Here is an 18036-nt window from a genome sequence, read left to right as displayed (position 1 = left end):
ACATCTTTTCCTTTTTTTTTCACCTCACAGCCGTTAAACTCCTTCTTTTCTGACCATGGAGAAAATTGTTGAATCTCGCAAGTTGAAGTACAAAACTCTCGAAAATAGAGTACATGCCAAGCGCAAGAAATCGAAAAAGGTGCCTACAATCGCCATTACTGACCTCGAACCGACTGAGATTCCCCATCACTTTAACCTCACTCACCGTCTGCCCACCGAGTTAGAATTTTCTCCTCGCAAGACTAAAAAGATCTCTTTTCTCCCTACTCACCTGAGTAAGTTAGATGATTGAGATGAATATGTGTATACACTAACTTGGATAGATTCTGTCCTTGTAGACTATGGCATAGCAACCAGTGGCTCACCAATAAACGAGTCCTTGATACGTTCTCGTATTAACGTGATTATCCTGACAACTCTGGCTAAGATGAAGCGCGAATTTCCCGCAAAGCCCCGTACACCCGTTGCCTCTCCCGCATCACTCAAGTCTATTCACCTGCAATTTGATCGCGAGATAGAATTTATTTGGAAAAGCGATAATCGACGGGTGAGACTCTCCGGGATCGTGGACTACTCGCTTTGGTATGGCATGTCTGATGACTATTCCACTAATATGGTCATGGTCGAGGCGAGGCAACCAGACTTGATCAAGCGGGGCGTGCTTCAATGTCTCGCCTATATGGGTAGGTGATTTTGATTTACATGATACGTGAACTTGTGCTAATATGAATAGCGATGATCCATGAGACGAGGAGGCGGGCTAAGATTATAGACACGTCAGTGTATGGAATTGCAACAGACAGTTTCCAGTGGGTGTTCATCCGGATTCGTCCAAATGGCGAGGTGAGAAATCTTCATGAAACTTGCTATAACACCACTGATCCATTTTCTAGTGGACCGAGAAGGCCTACCACTGGGTGCACAATGCGCAAGAGATTGTCTCGATGCTGGCAAATATTTTCGCTCATACTGCGACTAGCCACAAATGGTGGAACCTCGGGATTGAAACCGAGGTCTCAACTTCGTTGGAGCAGCTCAAATTAAAGCCGAAGTCAAAGCGAGATCTGAGGCACAGCATCTAGACTTTGAATTCTTGTTGATTTATAACTCGGTTGTTTTTGGTTTGAACCCTTGTGAAATTATCTCTGGTCCCAAATCACATGCAAAGGACCATCCCATGTCTATTCGTTAGAACTGTCGCGAAAAGCCTCCAACAAAGTCTTAAATCCCGATCCCTCTTTTGACAAAAGCGCTTTAGGTGTATCGAACTCCACAATTTTGCCATTTTCCATGAGAGCAATTTTGTCAAAGTCTAGAACTGTATGCAGTTTGTGCGCAATAGCGATGACAGTTTGATTTTTGAAGTGCGTTCGAATGACGGTTTGCATGAGTGTATCTGTGTCCGAGTCCACACTGCAAGATCTCTTAGCAAAAGGTCGTATATCCGTTGCTTTTTCCACATACCTGCTAGTAGCCTCGTCCATGATAATAATATTGCTGGATTTGCAAAGTGCTCTTGCGAGGCAGAAGAGCTGTTTCTGCCCATGAGATAGTAAATCATCAGACATATCAATATCCAGCCCTCCTTTGAGTTGAATGTAAGACCATAGATTGACTGCTTGTAGGGATGCAGTGATTGTTTCGTCACTTGCATTTCCCTCGGGATTTGCATTTAGCCGTACCGTGCCATGGAGGAAAAAGGGCTGTTGCGGAATGGTGTTGATTCTGGACCGAACGTGTGCTCTGGAGACTTTTGAAATATCCACGCCATCAATGAGAATTGTACCGCTATTTAGCTCTAGTATTCGCAGAATTGCCGAAACAAGAGATGATTTCCCACTAAAATATAAACCAGTGAGTGCCGACGCAACCTGATGTGGGGCAACACAAACCTTCCAGTCCTGCCACAGAGGGCAATCTTTTCGCCGGGTCGAATTTTGAGACCAATTCCCACAAGAACAGGCTCCGAAGAGGCACTAAAAGACTGTTTAGCATGTATCGAAATAAACCCAAGAAACATCCAAGAACATACTTGTAAGATGCTGAAAGGCCAGCTATGTCAATCCCACCCTGCTGAGGCCAGTCCTCGGGAACAGCCTCTGTTTCGGAATCTAAATCCTCGGTAGTAGCTTGTAGCATATATGAGCGAATTCTAGAAACCGCCCCAATGGAGGTTTCCAATCCAATCCAGTATGTAACAAGCGTCTGAAGGGTGCCGCTGAAGTTGACAATGTTGAATAGCGCGATACCCAATAAGTTCATGGAAGGGCTACCCTTCATCGAGATTGCAACAGCGATGACGATGACAGCAATACATGCCACGATCAAATCTAGCACAAGACCAATCCAGCGCTGAATGCAATAAAGCAAATAAGAAGGGCGTTGGGAAGCGTCGAGGGCAATTTGATTACGACGGTGATAATCCTCTGTCCAACCATAGGCTCGAATGCTGGAGAGGCCATTGAGAGCTTCTAAGAATTGAGAAAATAAAGGTGCTTTGGCTTCAATGTCTAGCAGGCGCATTTGGCGAGAGGTTTGAACGTAGAATTTTGCCACGTAATATATCACCAGGACGCAGACTGGGATCACTGTTGCTGTAACGTAAGAAGAGCCAACAAAGACCAGAAATCCTTCTACAACACAGCTTAGCGCAGCATTGACTGTTAACTCCAAGGCTGAAGGAAGCTCGTCATCAATGAGCTCTAGGTCTTGGCTAAATCTGTAAACAAGAAACCGGATCAATAAAAAGAGCTTATTGTAAGAATGAATAGCATGCCGACCTGTTCGTGGTGCTTCCGATATCCGTAGAGGTAAGAAAAGAGGTCGTGGCTCTGAATCAAAGGTCAAAATAAGTAACACCCAGCAATTACTATTTTTCCGTTCTTACCCTATTGTGGTACGCAAAAGGATCTCGTGGAACCGACGGGCTGTTCGGGGCTGTATGATCATGATGAGAATCCTATACAAAGTTAGTCATAGAAGAACACTTCGAAGGTTGATCGAAAAATGTTGCCATCATACCAAGTGCCAATAAAGGTAGTTAGAAGTGAGAAGAAGCCAAGTGCAGCATATACACCTAACCAGTAATAAACATGTTCATTGGGATGCTGTTCATTGGCACGGGTCCACCACTGCAACCATATTTCTGTATATAATGTTAGGAATGGAACAAGATGTCCAGATAGGTTTGTTGAAACTGACGAGGAAAGCTGAGACCGAGAATAAAGAGAACACAGCATGCAAGGAAGAGCGACAGAAGAGGCCAACCAATGTTCTGAAAATAAAAGCGATAGACAGTCCAGTCGCCAGTTCGTCGACTTGAATCCGTGTGTTGGTCATCCAAGTTCAATTCCCGCAATGTTTCGTCGTCCAATACAAAATCGGGGGGCCTGGCAGTGTTGACTTGGTTTAAACCATCGGAAAGAATTCTAATATAGCCACCGGAACTGGTGAGATCACTATATGACCCGTGTTGGATGATTCGCCCATCCTCATCTAGCGCGATGACATTATCGGCATAGAGAAGATGATGCGCTGTGATGATCAGTTTATTGAATGGCTTGCACAGACACAGGGCATATACATACCTGAGTTTGTCGCCATAATCACTGTTTGCCGAGAACGCTTGATGGAACCATGTTCAGCAAACAAATTCTCTAGAATTATCTTCTCGGTTTCTCGGTCAAGACCCGTTAGGGCGTCGTCTAAAACAAGAACAGGCTCTTTCGAGTAAACGGCCCGTGCAAGCGCCTAGAGAACCTTGTGTTATTCCAATTTTCTCATGCACAGGTTTAGAGTTAGATACCACGCGCATTTGCTGTCCTCCACTGAGTCGAGAACCCCGAACGCCGACTTTTGTCTGATCCCCCACAGGAAGTTGTTGGAAATCGGCTTGTAAAGCGCACAACTTGGTAACCTGATCGTACCACGGTCGATCCCATGGCGATGCACCAACAATGTTTTCTTGGATTGTCCCGAATGTAATCCACGGCGATTGGCTACAATATGCGGCATGAGTGAAGCTGGTTGACATCGAGCCAGAATATTCCGGGATCTCCCCTATGAGCATCTTCAAAAAAGTAGACTTGCCACTGCCAACAGGCCCAACAATCAGTGTAACCTTGGACTCTTGGATATTAGTGGTCAGATCTTTTAGCACCGGCTCAGTGTCAATTGACCAGGCTACAGAGAGGTTTCGAAGGATAGCGCAAGGTTCGATATAATGTTCCCAGGCTGAGGAATCAGTCTCAACCAGAGGTGCTATACTAGTACCTTGCATTGATAGAGATCTTTGAGTATCGTGCTTTACTCGGCGGTCAACTCGTTCGACTTCCATCAAGTGCTTTTGGATCCGCTGAAAGCAATTGACCACGGCCATCAGATCCTCTGAGCCATTCACAATAGAGCCCATTGGCTGATCCAACAGCGAAAAGAGTGTCAGCGCAGAAAAGGCCAGCCCGTTTGTCAGTGTAGCTGTGTCATTTGCTTCGGCCAGAATAATATAAACACCAAATCCAAACACCGGGGCCAGGGATGAAGAGGCATACCCTATATTATTAGCGAAAAACTCACAGCTGGAGCTGAACATACCTAGTGTGATTCCAAATGTTTCGTAGAGTCGAAATGGAAATGAAGCATCGATTTCTGCAGATCGCAAATCCCGAAGACTGCTAGAGATGGTTTGTGTCAAGCCTGTCATCTTGATGTTTTTCATCACTCCAAGAACCTTGGAGGTAACAGTCACTCGTTCCTCAACAGCATCGAGCCATATGCCTTGTGCCTTTCCACAAGCGACTGCCAGTGGGACACCTGCAACCAAACATACTAAATAATGGTCAACTCAGCCAAAAGCTCCTATCAAAAGAAGAATATTATATGGACGTACCAACAACAACCGTAGTAGACGCGATTGTCGCTACATTGAGCAGTCGTGCTAGTAGCCACAAGGCCAATGCAACCTCGGTAAAGTTAGAGTATAACTCGTGCATCTCTCTGAGACCGCTTCCGATTCGTTCGACGTCAGTACTCATCAACGTAATGGCAGCAGTATCTGAGATAACCGTAGTGCTCATCCGCAGAGTTTTGTTGAATATTAGAGTGACTAAACTTCCTCGGACCATAGTAATAACACGGTAAGTCTTGTGCTCGTAAGCAGCATATGAGATCTATGAATGGACTAGAATCAGTAGGATTTCCATGAAGCCATGAAAGGCTACATACGGCGATACCGAGATACACAATAGCATAGGCACCGATAAGTCCGTACGCATAGTTGGCAGAGTTAACGTGCTCTGGTTCAGTCATAAAATCGAGTACGCGCTCGACGAGAAATGGCTGCGCAAAGCAAAATCCCGTGTATGCAAGCCGGGGTAAAACACCCTCCAGAAAGGCCCATTTGTAGTGAGATACGAAGGTCCATAAGAGTGAATTCTGATGATATTTGTTTGCTAGGAATCTGGATTAATTTATGGTATGATAAAAGACGTCGTAACTCAGGAGCTCACCTTTGTCCCATCTTTCAAGGAGTGACTGGGGATTTGAAGCAGCCCTGATATCATTGTCGAGAATAGGTAGGCTGTCAACTGTCAAAGTATCTTTTGACCCACGCCAAAGTAGTTCATTCAGCCACCAAAATATAGCGCGATTCAGCACGCCACTGGTCGACTCGATCGGGCTATTTTCATATCCTTTTTTGAGCAAATATCTTTTTTCTGTCGCCTCCAACCCGAGAATCATCGCTTTGATGACCCATGATATAGCGAAAAGAACGGGCACAGTTTGAGTAATAGGCATAAAATACAGAGTTCGAAGGCGTACGAGGTCAAAAAGCAAGGCAAATACGAGGAAGACATTGATCACTGTAGATGGGCGTATGGACCGGAGATGCTCAAGATGAGACAAGTAGGCCAGAAAAAGGGAAATAACGACAGTCAAAAAAGTTGTAAGCACAGTTGCTTTTGTCTTGAATGTGGCAGGCTGACACCAGAGAGCTAGCAGGACAATATGACATCCTGTGTAGAACATCCACAATAACTACGCGATGCTGGTTAGCGCAAGGAATGTGGGTAAATCATAAACGCTTGGAGCTTGGATGGTCCTATACCTCCTTTGTGGTATACAACCATGACCGGTTGACCTTTTCTGGGACGCCCGAAAGCTTCCAAATGCGAATAGACGCTGCTAAACAAACAACACCGATCGGCCCGAGTGTGAGAATGCCCTCTTCAAACAAGAGAGTGAAGTCAAATCCATGCAGACAAGAAGGAGCGACAATTGGGCCAAAAGCATTCTCCTCCACGGAACAGTCTAACATGGCTGTTGGGAACCTTGGAAGATGTTTGTGTGCGGAGATGCCCAGGTGAGGCTGAATGTGGGGAGAAATATGGAAAGGGCGGGAGATCGCTGGTGCCTAAAATATGAGGCTGGACCTACCTGGACCCTTTTGACTCACAACTCGCATGTCATCCCGAGGTTTGGAACAGACGCCTCATATTCTTTTTTTAAATTGATGACACCTGAAACTCATTGTATCGCATGTTCGTGACTAATTGGTGAATCACCCGCTATCTCAAGGATCCACATCTTTCCGAGCCCTAGGGATGGTAAGCTAGGTATGGAACCAGGCCCACTACTGTGCCTGGTAAGCGTTTGCTTCAATGTGAGCTCTCCGGATTGTATATACGTGGGTTTAATCATGGCTATTCACAGGCCACATAGTGACACGTAGATTCATATGTACAACGTCTCTAGTCTTTCACCAAAATCAAGATCTCTTCTCAACAAATATCAAGGACACACACACATCCAACGATGGGTCACATCGACCACAACTATCAAATGATTATGAACAGAAATTGAACGACGCGTCTAGTATGAGATGTCTGCCGTCACAAATTGTCTTTTAGTTTACAATACCTCTTTCAAATCCATCACACTTGCAGAGACCCGATTATTGGTACCAGATAGCACTCCAGCAGAATTCACAACCAGGTATCGACCTCCATCCTCCGACAGCACACGTAGAGACCGTGTGTAGCCGTGTTCTTCGGGCGAAGTGATCTCTGTCCACTCTCCTTCGCCAAGAGCTTTGTTAATGAACAAAGTACTCTGTGTACCGGAGCTGGCGATGATAGTGCCATTTTTACCACCGTATGGTGTCCACACAGCGTACGGTGAAGATGTCGGTTGAGTGCCACTCGAGACAACGAGACGCTGACCCGGGGCGGAGGCGATATTTTCGGGGTCGGACGACAAGCGGTAGTAGATAGGGAAGGAGTAGCTTGAGGTACCGAAGAAAGAGCCATATTCATAGATGTAGAAGTATTGACCGTTCGGGAGCTACGGAGTAGAGATGTTAGCATTGTCCGGGGGGGGGGGGGGACATGGCACAGAATAATCGCAATTGAATCGGTGTCTTAGCTTACCTTGGTCACAACTGGCATGCCGGGCCGGTCGGTATATGTTGGGTAGGTAACATCCTCTACAACAGGTCCCCAGTTCTTCAGATCAGTTGAGACCTGGTGAACCATTGTCTGTCCGTATGTTGCATTATCCCGCTGATCTGAGTAATAGCAAATCAACTTGCCCTTGCTGTGAATGGAGTTAGCGAGTTATCTCAAGGCACAATAGAAAAACTTACTGGGCGAGTAAGAATGGCTCCCATACAGGAGTCAGTCCATTATTCGGCAGCGCCTCTCCTCCGGCAGCAATATGGCTAACAAACTTCCAATTGACGCCATCGTCCTGCGATGCGTACAGATCGATATGTGTGGACGACAAATCAGTCGGAATACTACTACCAGCTAGAAGTAGTGTGCCCTTTTTAAATGAGCCGACGCGCTCGGGCAGGGAGTAGAGAAACGGCTGGTAACGCAGGCCGTATCCGTTGGCAGTGTCATGGACCTTGGAGATCTCCTTCCAGGTCTTTCCGTAGTCCTTGGAACGGTAGATGGGGAAGTAGACCGCCGGTGGCTCTGGGGAGTAGTTCTCCCATGTGGCAAGAAGGTCGCCGTTGGGCAGCTGCTCGTTACGTGGGTAAAGCGTCCGTGGAACGATGTAGTCGGAAGGTGGTGAGAAGATGGTCACATTTGTGAGGGAGGTAGGAGAAGAATGCTTGGAGCGTGGAATTGTCACTGCAGCTACAGCTGCAGCAAAAGCAAGAACCTGTGGAATTCTCATGTTTGGTATGCTGGAGCTAACTGGTATTCTATCTTCATTGGCAGCATTATCCTCCTTTTATAACTCCATTCTGTCAAGAATTAAAGTAGATTTTTTAAAAAGAGTATAGAGTACTCCGGGGTTATCCCGCCGGAATTAACCTTATTGTGGCCTAATTCGAAAGTATTTCATCTGAAGAATTTCCATCAATTAGGGCCATCGTAGATAAATCCGGGGAAATGTCAAATGACGACATCCAATCGAAAAAGTCACGTGGTACCACGTGGTACCACGTGGCTAGGACCCCCTTCCTCTTTCTTTCCTTGGACGTTTATTCTGTACTCTGTACTCTGTACTCCCTAATAATCTGAGCTCTCCACCCGGGCAAGGCTGAGCATAGACTCCTAGGGGGCTATAAAGGTGGAAGGATAACCTCGTATTGACCACAATACACTTTGGCATTTGAACCTTTGAAGTTCGCCAATTGGGCAGCACAAGCCCCCAGGCAGTTTGGCCCCCACCATCCACAACCAAATTTAGCAATGCCCAAGAAGTTGGCCAATGATAAACGTGGAGCTACACTCCAGTGCTAACTATGTTGCCTATCAACACACAGCCTTCCAGCATCGCCCTAATTTGCTGGCAACCAACATGTTTGAAAGTAATTGATTGGGAGAAATCCATCTTTAGTTTCTGTGTTAGCTAAGGGCTGGGCTAAGAGGGAAACTTATTTACCTTGGGTTTCTTCCACTTTTCGCATTCGGATTCAAACTGCCTTTCAGATTCCACCTTTCTCCGAGACATCCAAGACAAAAATATCCATTTCCAAGCACTTTCCAAGCACTAAAAGTGCATTTATCCGAAAATGGTACCCACCGACTTCGTACACCGGCCAAAAGGCCAGTGGACAGGGAAGTTGCAGCGATCGACAAGGGACCTCATCGGTCGTTCAACAGCCATGTGGGATAATTCAAAACATCACTACCAACAATCGACAATGCAAATATGGCACAAATCAGCAGACACATTAAATGATTCGAAAGATCGGTGTCATCAGTCAGCCAGATTGATGCTATATCGATCGGTGTCAAAATGGAATCAATCAGCAGATCAGTTACACCGAGCCGCTCGCATTGAAGACACAACACATCATGTTCCAGCGCACGATTGGCAGGCCCAAGAGCAAGCGACTCCACAGTCACGATTCTACTCACGGGCTCTCAACTCGAAATCAATAAACTCACCCCCAAATCCCAAGACCACATCACTCTCCACAAAAATGAAACGAATCAGTTCTGCCTCGGTCACTGGACCTTCACTATCTCCGGAGGAGCAAATCAGAGGATTTTACGAATCAACTGTACTTGTGAATTCCACAGTGGAGCAGACAAGACAGTTACGGGATGACAAAAGGACAGCCCTGGGCGAGATCGAGATTGAGTGGATCAACTCAACCCTCGCCGATGCCGAGAATGCCGCGAATGATTTAGCTGCTTTTGTGAAGCAGTTTAAACAAATCAGCTGTCAAGACCGCAACAGTTGGAAGCGTCGTCACTATGAAGTTGCTCTGAGACAGGAATCCCGCATGCTTCTTTCTCATGGCAAAGTCGAGATGGTTCTTAACCACCTTGGCTCATTACCAAGCACTTTCGGCAATGATAAAGTATTTTTCTCTCCATCTGAGGTTTCGACGGTCGCTCCTGCAACCTCGGAGCTCCCATGTGAGACGAGTGTCATATCTGTTTTTGAGCTTCCGAGCTTATCACCTGTGAAAGCCGAGCGACCTATACCCGAAATTATTGTGACACAATTTGATGATGAGCATGACGATAATGACATATACCCCCATACCGATGAAAGTCCTCCCCCAAGCTACGAACAAAGCGGGATGAATAGCACGGCAGGGCCACTGTGACCGCATCAATATGGCTTCCGAAGGTTTGACAAGGATCGATATGATTGTTATGTAGCTTATGACGATACCACACGAAGAATGAATCAAGATCTTAGTTCTATATGTTACAGTTCCGAGTTTGCAAAATTCTTCGGTTATGTAAATCCAGTCCTTCTGCCTAGCCAATGAATTCCAAAAAAAAAAACCACAACCACCACCACACCGCAAAAGTACCCCCAAAATGGACACTGGACACAATATCTAAAGACGCGACTGGACATCAAGTGCGTTAATCTCCTCGGTCACAGCTTTGACTGCCTCAACCGCCATTCCGTATCCAGCCTGGTAGCCAGTTCCACCGGCACCATAGTTATGGACAACAACAACCTGGCATCCTGCGGCGCCTAATTGCACGTTTTCTCTGGCGATACGAGCGCCACCCTCGCGAGATGGGCGTAGCCCAGCAAATGCACCAAGAATCTCAGTCTTGTTTGATTTTAGAGCAGGAAGCAAGGCCGTCGTTCGCGTCAGAATTGACTCTGTCTCTTCTCCGAAGGTATCCGGTGTACTGTCGATATAGTTCAGTTACTAAAATATGAAACACCCAATAGAAGACAACAATGAACTAATGTTGTTCTGGAACAGGACTGAAAGGACCCTACTTACGCAACGTTCTTTTGCATGAATCCACCAAGGATCACATTTCCATTCGAGTATGGTCGAGGAATCACGTAGGTTTCATAGTCCTTACCATGTCTCATGATGTTTTGTTGAACATAAGATGCTCTTGCAAGTAGAATCTGACCTCTAGTGGGGTAGCACTGTGAGTCTTGGACTCCCGGTAACTCTTTTGCTGCATTTCCAGTGCAGTTGAATATCACCTTCGTATCATTGCTGAGATGGCCGGATGAGACTTGAGGCAACTTTTTGCGAATGACTCGTACTCCATATTTCTGGGTGAGCTTCTGGAACAAATATCGAAGGTGCATTGGTGCATTGAGCGTTATTGTCGTGAACTCTATGCCAAATGCAACACCCTCTGGTAGGTCTTGTGCGGCAATCACCTTGAACTGTTCAATGGAGAAATCGATAAGCAAAGGAATACACAAGGAAGTCATCCATAACCCACATCTTTGAGATACACGGCCATTGAATCGATCTTTTCACGGGATGGTAGCTCATCCCAGTACTCCACTGAAGGTGTTTCCTTCGCAAACGCATTCTTGCCGTCCTTGGCTGCAAGATCGAGAAGATACTTATATCCAAGCTTATCCCATCGCAACGCATTCGGGTCACTTGCAGAAATAGCAGAGAAATTTGCACCTGCCCTGAACTCCAGTTAACCTTTTGTAAATTTGAACTGGCAGCAGAAGTTGCTCAACTAACCATGGTGAAGTGTAATTTATTGAAGTGTCTCCTGGAAGATGTTCTGCAATGATGGTTGTGTGTCGGCCATAACCCTTTTCAGCGAGAACGAGGGCTACATTCAGGCCGATCACGCCGGCGCTTGGAAAAATCAGCATCAAAACTCTAAAACAGTCGTCGTGTGTTTTGGCTCCCACTTACCCGATAATCACTACAGATTCGCTTTTCATATTTTCGAGTGGTTGTATTGAACCGGAGTGAAAATTAGCTTTTTATTTGCTTCTTGCCTGCTACCTTTGAAAGCTTTAAATACTTTACAATCAAGGGCACCTGGGCAGCTTTTTTGGATTATATGGTCTGATAGTGACTTAAACCGCGGCAAAGTCCGCGGTATATCGCCCGCGGGCTGATTGAAAGGGCTCCAATTGGCGGCATGGCTGGCGGGGATGGGCGGGGACAAGCGGCATCGCTTTTCATTGGTTACCTATGACTCCTCTAAAATTGAAGAGCCTCGTCGCGAGAGCAATTTCAACGATGGATAATAATTATTATCTGGCTATGGAGCTAACTCAATAAAAACCTTTATTTAGTCAAAAACTTGAAGCAATTGTGCCTAAATTCTAGAATCTACTGCCCAAGAAGAGAGAGAAGACAAAAATGGAAAGATAATGTAAACTCTGCTGTCGTTTGACCGATACTTTCTTTTTCTTTTCCCACTATGTTTTGTATGGGATCCTTTCCATCCTCCATCAAAGATATATATATACTATTAAGAAATCAATGCGCCGCAAATCAGAACTTTTCTATACGTCACTCTAATCATACAGCAAACTTCCGCCGCTCATGACCTCTCGAGGTATGATCGCTTGGAGTATACGACTGCTGTCCCGAGGGTTTATCAGAGTCCGACAGTGCATATGTACATTGTAGTTCGAGTACAAGATGTATATATAACCTTTGAGAGCATCAAACAATTTAGGTTACTAACGCGCCTGGGGCAAACCCAAGGCCATCAACAACCGGACCCACTATACGAAGTACCTAGCTCGAGTCATAGCTCACGTCTCCTCACTTCCAAGGCTTCCTCTCCCTCTCTCCCTTCTATCCCCTTTCCCCAATAGTGCTAGTGCATGCACTGCGGTATTCACTGGTCACCTCCAGTAACATAACGTGATATGTGCTGTTTAAGCCAGTAAAAGGAAACAGTTATCTGGCAAAGATAAGAACTCGGCCACGATCTCATGAAATGGCAATTCTCGAAACAACTTGACGATTTGAAATATCAAAACTCAAATAGGGGAAAAATGGGAAAAACAAACAAACAAACAAACAAATGCCGTAGGGTAGGCGCGCGGAGATACCTCGGCGGTGATATCTCGGTAGTCGGTCGGACGAGACTCGGGTTCACAGTTTTCAAATGACCCATACTTGAGATGTCATCCTTATCTCAAGAAATATAGATATAAAGTCTGCAAAATCGCAGCACAAATACAAATTAAATCGAAATTGAAAATTTTACAAATTATCAACTCAAAACTCATTATGTCTGAACATATTGATTCACAAGAATCCATCTCTAAAATGAGCACATCACAGTCTTCCTTCGTCGAGGATCTCAACGCCACTCAGGAGCAGTCACATCCCTCACCTCTCCAGCGCTTGAAGAAACAATGGGAGGAAATAAAAAGGAGTGGGGACCTCTCATGGCGGCCAAAGAGGACCTATATGACGAGTACACTTTCCCACCGGGTCGTTATTCTGGGCAAAGATAACTTGGCAATGGTGAGTGTTTAACAGTCTACCACACCATGCTCAAACTAGTCTAATATTGTTTTGAAGAAAAATACAGGACTCAGTATTTTCGCCAAGACGACAAAAAGTGGCACGTTTCTTCAACCCAGGGAGCGCCATTCCTAATATTCGATGATCGTGGCCATGCAAGATATGCGATCTTCCTACTATCAACCTGACCCCCGACTGCTTCCCACAAGCATCTTTCACGATACCGACGAACACTTTCAAAATAATGGCGTTTGCTTTGCGGAACATAGGTGGGGGCTATTTTCGCACAAGGCGTTACCCTTCTTTCAGTCACATTTTGCCGACGGGCTTCCTGGGATGTTGAGGATTTGGGGTTTTCCACCAAGACATACATATCTCCCTCGAAACACATAACTTATAATACCCTAATGCATATTAATTACATATATCTCCTATTGGTAGATCTATATCTATCTGCATTTCGATCTTGAAGGGAAAGCAAGTAAGAGAATGGAAATAATATAGAAAATAAAAGACCCAAGAAAATAATGGAGGCAGGAAACGAACAGTTCTATTTCCATTATCCGACTTAAAAAGAATACCCACTATTCACAAGGGATTATCCAGTCGCAGAGGTTGTATATCTATGTACATATGGGGACAAGGTGTGAAGTAATTCAATGCACATCAGCTGCTCCGACACGAAGCCAACTACAAGAAGGAATATGAATTTGCTTTTTATTAGCCTTTAACTAGGCCCCAAAGTGAAAATATATCCTTTTATGCTCACTACGCTGAAAGCTAGTTTGACTGCATAGTGTTTGCCTGAGCATCGAGGCATTAAAAGTGGAGAGACCCTGGCCCCGGGAACTCCCGAGTTCCGTGATACACCCTTAACTCTAAATTTACAAGGATCCATAGATGGGATATGACTCTGGGATATAAATTTTCTATTCACGTCGCCGAGGCACTAACTGGTCCCCCGGGTTTCTGGCCGTAAACCACCCGCACCTTTGTGTACAGGTGATACGATGTATCCCGCAGCTCCATTCGAATTCCTGCCAACAGCCCCTCAATCTCGGCGCGTGTCCACCCAAGCACTCTTGAAAACAATGCATATGTGTAAATGGGCATGGCTTCAAGCATGTTCAGTTGATGGTACCGACCAAGCTCCTTGAGCTTGGGGTCTTTGGGCCATGGACTTTGGGGCAGCTATTCACCAATAAGTAAGGGTTTCATTCTCGTCAAGAAGGGACAACATACCTTGAGGACATCTTCTTTGACATTTACGAATCCGGCCTTCTTCATCCGATCCTTCCACGATGGGGAGGATGTCATATCCTTGCCAAACATGCGTGATGATTCGTGCATGTGCTTAATGGATAAGAGCAAGTTCGTCGCGCCGAGGTGAGTTCCGTCGTCCGAATAGGTGTTGACGTCGAAGCTCGATATTTCAAACCATCCATTGGGATTCAGGTTGTCAAGTGCTTGCTTGAAGAGACGGTCATGGTCACGGATGGAACCTTCCAATTCGCGCCCATGGATATAGTCAAATGGTTTGCTGTATGACCATGGTTGTTCAAAGTCATCAATCTCGAAGCGGCAGTTTGGAGGCACCCTGGACATATATCAATATTATGCTAGGATTCAATATAATAGCAGTGATAAGTACCATGATGGCTGAATAGCACTTAGGTCAATTCCTATTCCAATTAGCCAACGTTTTGGTGGGGCTGTAGACATATGCCGTACCAATCACCTGTGAGTTTGGGTTTGTACTAGATTGCTTGTTAGGGGTAGATTTGATAGATATCTTGGGGGGAAAAAACACTTACTCTGCATACTCGATTGCCCATAAACCTGTCCCTGTCCCGAGATCTAGTACTCGCTTCGGATTATTGATTGGTGCTTGGAACAATTCTCCTTTGAGAAGCATTAGGTAAATGTGGTGGCTCTGCCGATCATTAGAATTTTGTCTTGTCGGAATCAAGAAAGCACTTACCAGATCAAGGCGATCTTGCTCCTGTTCGTCATTTGGCTATTTGAACATTAGTCTGAGATGGAGATTCAATATTGACAGGATCATGTGTACCAGAACATATTCTCCTTCGTGATATGAATGGTATCTGCGACCGTTCTGTATCTGATCAGCACAATTCGTGATCAGGTAGCGATGTAACACACTTCATATCTGCGATTATTAGCAACCATTGAACACAAATTTCAGCCATATTAACATACTGATAGTCCAGCACGCTCGATGTCACACTTGTGGTGTAGCTGGCGTTGTCAAGTCTACCATGGTCAGTAGGATATACACATCATGACAAGTCACTGGTCTTACGTGTCAGCGTATATTGAGGCATTGTCAGTGTCCGACTAATGATGTTAGTTTCATAAGCAGAGGAAATGGTGCGCCAAAGAGAGATTTTCATGAAATACTAACATCAGCCTCGACCGGGGTCGATACGCGGTGTGCATCTTGCTGCATCTTCGATAGTTCCGACCTATAAGACAGAACACGAACGCGGCGAAGCCCGTTGTAAACCGGGAATGAAAGGGATCAGGAAAAAGTGAAAAGTGAGTGAAAACTGCAAGCACACCGACTGCAGTCTTATGACCCCCCTTATGACCCCTCTGTCTTCAAGGCAGTTTTTAGCGTGCCAGATTGTCGGGTCCAGCGTTACCACGTTGTATCCAACAATCGTTCGCACCTTCAGCCGGATAAGTGCTCCTATGGGTAAAGAAGGCTGCCGCGGGATGTACCTTTTCCTTAGTTTTTGGAGTGCATATCCCGTGCAACGGTTTTCAATGGGCGTTAGTTGGATAATCTAAGTGGTTCGACAACAGCTAGCGTATTGATTTCTGTAAGGTGATTGGACCACTGCTGTGTGACGATCCGCACGGCCAAAGGGAGGCTGTTTCCAACCAATCAGAGGTGCAGTGAAACGGGTTGAGGCCCCACAGGTGTAATCTGTGCCAGCCACACCACCTGGGCATTTGAGTTTGAATGACATCTACTACGGAGTACGGAGTATGTACTACGGATCTATAGAGAACCAATAGCTTACATATAATACTACGGGAGTATCTGGCGTTGAGACTGCAAAGTCGAACTCCTATTAAATCAAGCCCGTACAGTGACCAATGTTAGAGTGGGGCGGACAACGTCAGTGCTTGTATCCGTAAGTACACTGTACTTTTGCTCAAATCCTCGTATTCATGTCATAGAATTGTTCAATTCGCTGCTAGTCACGCATGTTTGACATTGGCAGTCCCGACAACTTGGTCGTTCGCCACTAAGAAGCGGAAGTGAAGGAAAGACCCCGAGACTCATTCCCCTCACCGTAATGATAGTCGCTTCCGCCCAATTCTCAATATTTGCGGGACTTGAGAGATTGTGATCTGTAACGCATTTATGCGGGCTGGTATCTAAGTTATTGGTTATCTGCATACCTATGCCGGTTGTACAACATCCCTGGTGCATATCCCCAGTGTTCTAGAACTCGAATTTTTCCAATTAAAGCGTTATCACGTGTTAGATGTGTGATAATTATTTATCTTTTAAAGACAGTGATTGCGAAACTCACCAACGCTACCTAGACCCCGATACAATAAATCCAAGGCGCACTATGAGGGACTCAACAGTGCGATACAAGCCTACCTAGGTAGTCCGGTCATTACAGCCCTTGGCCAATCTACCCGCGACCATATTTGCCACAATCTTTGTACAAATATACCATTTTCAAACAGTGCTTACAGGCGGCAAAGCAGCTACTGACTGCAACCCCCCACAAACATGTCTTAAATGCCTACAGTGCAAATACTATATGTAATACTCAAATTTTTATTTTAAATATACTAAAAAAAAAACAACCAATTTCACTATAATTTATTTTGCTAATCGCCTGGACACAACTCTCTCATTGGATACTACCAGGCTGCAGTTCTCACCGCCTCCTCCAAGCATGTATGCTAATTTCAATTTGTACACTGATATCAATCAATTGCATACATATATCAATACCTAAGAAGCCAAGGAAGGGTAGGGTACTCTACGGGGGTAGCTTAGAGTATATAGTCCACTAGTTTAACACCACGAACTATATCGCTCTTTTAGTTTATTTTGGCTTTTATACTACGCTTTTGCGGGGTATTTTTTTTTTTTAAAAAAAGGTTGAACTGGTTCAATACTCTAGAATTACCATGGAGTATACATTTATAAAGTATCAATTAAATGGGCTTAGAGTTTACATATGGTAGGCAAGTTGATACGATTTTGACTGTATACCTTCGAAAGTGAGGGTGCAGGAAAATTACTAGCTGGCAATATTATCCAATGAGAGAGTTGCGTCCAGGTGGCACATGGCGCACTCAGGCCCCCGTACACTGTGTCTATCATGCTTAACGACGGCGAAGTAATCGGTAGAGATAATCCCGAACTCATGTCTTGCTAAGAAGAATGAAGCAAATAGGTATTAAAACATCCGGCCGCTAGGCCACTAATCCCTATTGACTGGAATAAAACTCCGACATCTTTTGTCATGACTGCATATTACTTGTAAATTGAAGGTATTTTCAAACTTCGGCCCATGCCGTCAATGACGTCTAACTAGGTGGTATTTGAACGGACCTCACCCGTTTTCCCCGCATAGTTCTTTCTGGAGGGATACAAAGCCGGCCTCTTGTAGTAGACGCAATGACGTAAAATTCCCTAAACAGGTCTATTGATTGGTCGGTCTTGCGCTGATCATCTTTTGCTCTCTGCCGTTTCGATTGCTTCGATTGCTTCTATTGCTTGGTTTAATTGTCGAGTGTGCCACCCAAAGAGGAAGGAAGTATCCGTATCCTTACATTCT

General features: G+C 45.2%; 7 protein-coding genes across 7 annotated transcripts; 3 read left to right on the top strand and 4 right to left on the bottom strand.

The window, feature by feature from the left end:
• Positions 1-55: 55 nt before the first annotated feature.
• N7455_002333 (uncharacterized protein) lies at positions 56-1082 on the top strand (the record flags this gene model as incomplete). The annotated part of the gene is made up of 4 exons (XM_040951620.2): positions 56-275; positions 324-683; positions 734-843; positions 894-1082. The coding sequence occupies 4 exons, from the start codon at positions 56-58 to the stop codon at positions 1080-1082; spliced, it is 879 nt and encodes a 292-aa protein (XP_040818096.2).
• A 99-nt stretch (positions 1083-1181) lies between these two features.
• Positions 1182-6313, bottom strand: N7455_002332 (uncharacterized protein; the record flags this gene model as incomplete). Its single annotated transcript, XM_065604258.1, has 15 exons — positions 1182-1413; positions 1465-1839; positions 1893-1976; positions 2033-2719; positions 2781-2831; positions 2888-2959; positions 3022-3145; positions 3202-3534; positions 3588-3750; positions 3806-4548; positions 4591-4824; positions 4886-5165; positions 5221-5447; positions 5505-6033; positions 6104-6313. 15 exons carry the CDS (start codon positions 6311-6313, stop codon positions 1182-1184), a joined length of 4344 nt encoding a protein of 1447 aa, XP_065462749.1.
• A 593-nt stretch (positions 6314-6906) lies between these two features.
• N7455_002331 (sialidase family protein) lies at positions 6907-8178 on the bottom strand (the record flags this gene model as incomplete). The annotated part of the gene is made up of 3 exons (XM_040951339.2): positions 6907-7338; positions 7425-7590; positions 7640-8178. The coding sequence occupies 3 exons, from the start codon at positions 8176-8178 to the stop codon at positions 6907-6909; spliced, it is 1137 nt and encodes a 378-aa protein (XP_040817575.1).
• An 844-nt stretch (positions 8179-9022) lies between these two features.
• N7455_002330 (uncharacterized protein) lies at positions 9023-10072 on the top strand (the record flags this gene model as incomplete). The annotated part of the gene is made up of 1 exon (XM_040951109.2): positions 9023-10072. The coding sequence occupies one exon, from the start codon at positions 9023-9025 to the stop codon at positions 10070-10072; it is 1050 nt and encodes a 349-aa protein (XP_040818554.1).
• A 240-nt stretch (positions 10073-10312) lies between these two features.
• On the bottom strand, positions 10313-11646 carry N7455_002329 (FAD-dependent oxidoreductase; the record flags this gene model as incomplete). Its single annotated transcript, XM_040951944.2, has 5 exons — positions 10313-10619; positions 10718-11121; positions 11181-11379; positions 11438-11557; positions 11618-11646. 5 exons carry the CDS (start codon positions 11644-11646, stop codon positions 10313-10315), a joined length of 1059 nt encoding a protein of 352 aa, XP_040817983.2.
• A 1304-nt stretch (positions 11647-12950) lies between these two features.
• On the top strand, positions 12951-13343 carry N7455_002328 (uncharacterized protein; the record flags this gene model as incomplete). The annotated part of the gene is made up of 2 exons (XM_065604257.1): positions 12951-13198; positions 13266-13343. Exons 1-2 carry the CDS (start codon positions 12959-12961, stop codon positions 13341-13343), a joined length of 318 nt encoding a protein of 105 aa, XP_065462748.1. The 5' UTR covers positions 12951-12958.
• A 768-nt stretch (positions 13344-14111) lies between these two features.
• N7455_002327 (class I SAM-dependent methyltransferase) lies at positions 14112-15668 on the bottom strand (the record flags this gene model as incomplete). The annotated part of the gene is made up of 10 exons (XM_065604256.1): positions 14112-14389; positions 14441-14795; positions 14850-14880; positions 14930-14955; positions 15013-15131; positions 15180-15215; positions 15270-15360; positions 15419-15472; positions 15522-15556; positions 15624-15668. 10 exons carry the CDS (start codon positions 15666-15668, stop codon positions 14132-14134), a joined length of 1050 nt encoding a protein of 349 aa, XP_065462747.1. The 3' UTR covers positions 14112-14131.
• Between the last annotated feature and the right edge of the window lie 2368 nt (positions 15669-18036).

This window comes from Penicillium solitum (assembly GCF_028829755.1).
Source record: "Penicillium solitum strain IBT 25940 chromosome Unknown utg000001l_segment0_segment0, whole genome shotgun sequence".
NCBI lineage: Eukaryota > Fungi > Ascomycota > Eurotiomycetes > Eurotiales > Aspergillaceae > Penicillium > Penicillium solitum.
This window is presented reverse-complemented; position numbering and strand designations above follow the sequence as displayed.